Source organism: Rutidosis leptorrhynchoides, chromosome 1 (assembly GCF_046630445.1).
Source record: "Rutidosis leptorrhynchoides isolate AG116_Rl617_1_P2 chromosome 1, CSIRO_AGI_Rlap_v1, whole genome shotgun sequence".
Taxonomy (NCBI): domain Eukaryota; kingdom Viridiplantae; phylum Streptophyta; class Magnoliopsida; order Asterales; family Asteraceae; genus Rutidosis; species Rutidosis leptorrhynchoides.
In genome coordinates this window covers 719,363,373-719,367,792 of record NC_092333.1, presented here as the reverse complement: position 1 = coordinate 719,367,792, position 4,420 = coordinate 719,363,373, and the positions used below count along the sequence as shown (strand labels likewise).

Here is a 4,420-nt window from a genome sequence, read left to right as displayed (position 1 = left end):
TTCTAACATTAGTGACACACATTATCATTGGATATTGAATGTTGAAAGGTTTTGATTTAACTAAGTGCTCATTAACATCATTATGTAGTCATAATCTTATTTATTAATATCATCTTGAATGAAAGATATAAAAATTATTTATGTCCATGTTTATAAAAGGTAGACTTTTCCTATTGCGACACTCAATAGACAATTTGAATTGTTGGATTAAACTGAGAAACGTCTAAGTAACAAATAATCTAACGATTACACCTCAGCTAACATGCATGGTTGATGGGTGAATAATCTAGATTGCGAATATTTTCTAGACAACAATGATGACAATTCTATAGTAGTTTTTAGAGATATATACTCCTATCGACATGATTTTAAAAATATAACACCTATCACCTATGTCTACATCAACATCGTGATCATGCAAATGGGATCTACAAGTACTTAACATGCATGGGACCCTCATTTGGATATAAAGTTATAAGCAAGTCAAACTAGTACTAGATTCGTCCTATAGTGATATTTTTCATTCCAATTTAAGAGCATCCGGTGTGGAGGGGTGATTCTCGGCGTCGGAATCCGATTTCAGCCTAACTGACGGTCACACCACACCTGCCCAGCGTCGGTGCAGCGTTGACCAGCCCGACGTCGGGTGCAAGACTTTAGTTTGTTGATAGTTTTGTGGGCCCCCGTTTCAAATATTTAGCCGTTAGACTTCGGGTAATTTTTTTTCCCTTAAAATAACATATTAAACCTCTATATATACACACACAAAAATCACAATCTATACACTCACACAAACCTTACTTCTCTCATTTTTTATACAATCAAAAAAATAGTTTATAAAATACAATGACTTATTCATCTTTCGACGATGAGTATACGATGCTTGCACTCGAAATGTTAGAGGCCGATCAAAGTGATGAGGGGGATAGTTCTAATGTTCGTTTAACGCGACGCTATATCAGACGTGATCACCATGAAGCACATGATCGCCTCATAAGAGACTATTTTGCTGAACGTCCGAAGTATAGCGAAGTGGAGTTCAAACGTCGATTTCGAATGAGGAGAAGTGTATTCAACCGAATTATGGAAGGTATATTAAATTTTTCTGCAAATCGTTTACCTAAATATTTTGAATGGTTTCATGTTAGACCTGATTGCCGTGGAGAGTTAGGCATTAGTACACATTTAAAAATAACGGCGGCACTTCGTCAGTTGGCATACGGTTATGCACCCTACGCGTTAGACGAGTATTTACAAATGTCGAAACGTGTAGCTCGTGAAAGTTTACAAGATTTTACGAAATGTATTGTTGTTTTATATTCAAATGATTATACGTGCGAGCCTACTCGTGAGGACATGGAACGTTTATACGAGGTTCATGAGGAAAAGCATGACTTTTCCGGCATGCTAGGCAGTATAGATTTTATACATTGGGTTTGGGGAAAATGTCCGGTTGCATGGCAAGGCCAATTTAAGCGAGGAGATCATAGTCATTCAACTATTATGCTTGAAGTCGTTGCCTCGTATGATAATTGGATATGGCATGCTTATTTTGGGGTTGCTGGGTCAAATAATGACATAAATGTGTTAAATACCAGTCCTTTGTTCGAATCGATGCTTAATGATAATTTTTCAAACATCCCTTATGTTATTAATGGTGTGGAGTACAAAAGGGGTTAATATTTAGCGGATGGGATTTACCCTCAATGGGCGTCGTTTGTTAAAGTGTATTCGAGTGCAGCTGATCCCAAGAGTAAATAATTTTCACGCAAACAATCTAAGGTAAGAAAGGATGTTGAGAGGACTTTTGGTATTTTACAAGGACGTTGGCATATACTACAAAAACCTGCAAGGGCTTATTCGTTGAAGGCTATTCAAATAATTATGTATGCGTGTATCATAATGCATAACATGATAGTTGAAGATAATGGGTTCAACATTTCTGAGAATAATTGGGTGTATGAACCGGTTCAGAACATGCAAACTACTTGGTACGATAGATGTGAAGAGTATAAAGCCAGGACGAAGGAATTACACGATCGGTAGGTGCACGAACGTTTACGAGGTGATTTAGTCGAACATGTTTGGGATATTCGAGCTCAGGAGGAGGAAGAGGAGGCGGAGGATGAGGGGGAAGAGTGAAATTGGTCGAACATCTTTTGGATATTCGAGTTACAAATAACGTCTTTATTATGCATTGCATTTTTATTTTGTAGTGTAATTTTTAATTATGTAACCTTTTTTTTATTATTAATGAAGTTTATTTTGTGTTAATATTGTTTTTTTAAATAATTAAATTAATTTTAGAAAATAATTAAATAATAATAACATACAATATTTTCTCTTTTTAAGACACTGAACTGACATTCTTTTCAATTCCCCTGTTTTTTCACTAATGTCAGTTTTCAGTGTCAGTCTAGTCAGCGTCCAGTCATCAGCAAGACACAGAACTAACACTGAACTGACGCGTCACCACATCCAGTACTCTAATAAGTAATAATTCACGTAAAAAAAATACACAATTTAAAAAATTATCAATCAATACCTTTTATCAACTATTTCTTAATTATCTTATTTGTTTTATATACATAAAACAAAAATACAAAAAACTTTACTTTGTTATTCTTATTTATTATTTTTGAAAGTAGACTTTTAATTTATAACAATTCAAAAAGAAAACAAACTTATTAAGTTAAAACGGAAGAGTAGTATACTACTACAATTGTTTTAAATTAATAGTTTATTATCATAAATCATAAATTGATAATGATAATAAGAAAAATATCTTAATACCTTTAACTATTGTAAACAGCAAGGTTGTAAAAGTCGCGAGTCGGGGACGCATCGGTCGAGATCTAAAATAGACGCGTCGGCCGAGTCAGGGACGCGTCGGGGAAGCATCGGTCGTTGACCAATGTTGACTTTATTAATAATTTCTTAAATATATATTTATATATGTATAAAATAGTTGATTATGTACCATAAATTACTTAAATAAAAACTTGAATTTAAATAAAATTAAACTTCAAACTCAATTAATGTTATCGAGTACATAATCAGTAAAGACACAGAGAAAAGAGTGGCCCAAAAAATGAAAACAAACCCTAATTTTAAAACATATCACATCTTGACGAAAATTTGACTGATTTTGACCGTTTTTTACCAACTTTGACCGTCTTTGACAGACTTTGACCGAAATTTTAGCTTTGACCGTCTTTTGAATCGTTTTCAGAAAAAACGGGACGGAGAATTCAAAAAAACGACGCATCGGTCAAGTCGGCCGACTTTTACAACACTGGTACACACAGTATAAGACAAAAGGATAAAAAAGTAAATGATAGACTGTAAATTAAAAAAAGTACAACAGTGATAAGATTGGAGACTATTAATATGGAATAGGAGTATCCAATCTTCAATCTATAAATAATAATGCTAAACCCGAAAGGAACATTACCATAAGGCATGATGAAGTCTCTCTCAAAGTTAATTATCCTCTTCTCCCTTCTCGTGGTAAGCATTAATCTAATTAATTAAATTCATGTCCACATATAGCAATTGCTTACAAACCCTTATTTGTAATCCTTTTTATTTGTTTAGTCGATCCTTTTTGAATTTTTTTTTTTTTTTTTTTTTTTTTTTTTTTTTTTTTGCTAATAGTGTGTTGTTATATCATATGTTTAAATGATTAGATTATGAGAAGTAATGAATCAAGAAGCAATCCAAGGGAATATTGGAGAAGCATAATGAAAGATGAACCCATGCCAAGTGCAATTCAAGATATCTTGCCTATCGAAGGTGATGAGAAACTTAATAAGAATCTAATCATCACAAACTTCAACTTAAAACCAAATTTGATAATTTATCGATCTCATGTGGAGTCCGATGACGACAATAAACATCACACGGCCTCTTCATGGTTAATATCCAAGTTAAGTTAGTATGCATGTGTTCGTGTTTAATTTTGTGAGGAGAAAAAGGTCAAACTATGATTGTTAAGTATGCGTCCTAGCTTTATTTAGTGCTAGTGTAGATCGATGAAGAGGCTATTACTGTTTATAACTAGTGTAATCCGTATAATTTAGCATGATTTAAGTATATTATATTTCCTTTTCAAATAGTTGATTTTTAACGGGAATTCAATTTTGCTCGAGTTATATTATAATTTTGTGATGTGATTGTGATTTTTAATAAACATATCCTTTAAAAGTGTTTCGGATATAAACATTTTGCCCTAAATTTTAACCTGAATTACTTGACTTAAATTTTAACCTGACGTTACTTATAAGTCAATATAATATCTGTACCCAACATTGACTTTCGAATATTGTATTAATTACTTATTTCAACCTCAGCATCTGTTATAATGATAAAAAACTATGAAATATTATTCTTATTGTTATAATAATAATAATAATAATAA

The 4,420-nt window shown here is 32.7% G+C and overlaps 1 protein-coding gene and 1 long non-coding RNA gene across 2 annotated transcripts; both read left to right on the top strand.

The window, feature by feature from the left end:
* Positions 1 to 846: 846 nt before the first annotated feature.
* On the top strand, positions 847 to 1,680 carry LOC139854656 (uncharacterized). The gene has a single exon (XM_071843950.1). It carries the CDS (start codon positions 847 to 849, stop codon positions 1,678 to 1,680), a length of 834 nt encoding a protein of 277 aa, XP_071700051.1.
* A 1,718-nt stretch (positions 1,681 to 3,398) lies between these two features.
* LOC139886279 (uncharacterized) lies at positions 3,399 to 4,154 on the top strand. The gene is made up of 2 exons (XR_011772376.1): positions 3,399 to 3,510; positions 3,690 to 4,154. It is a non-coding gene; the product is annotated as an uncharacterized lncRNA (long non-coding RNA).
* Positions 4,155 to 4,420: the final 266 nt, after the last annotated feature.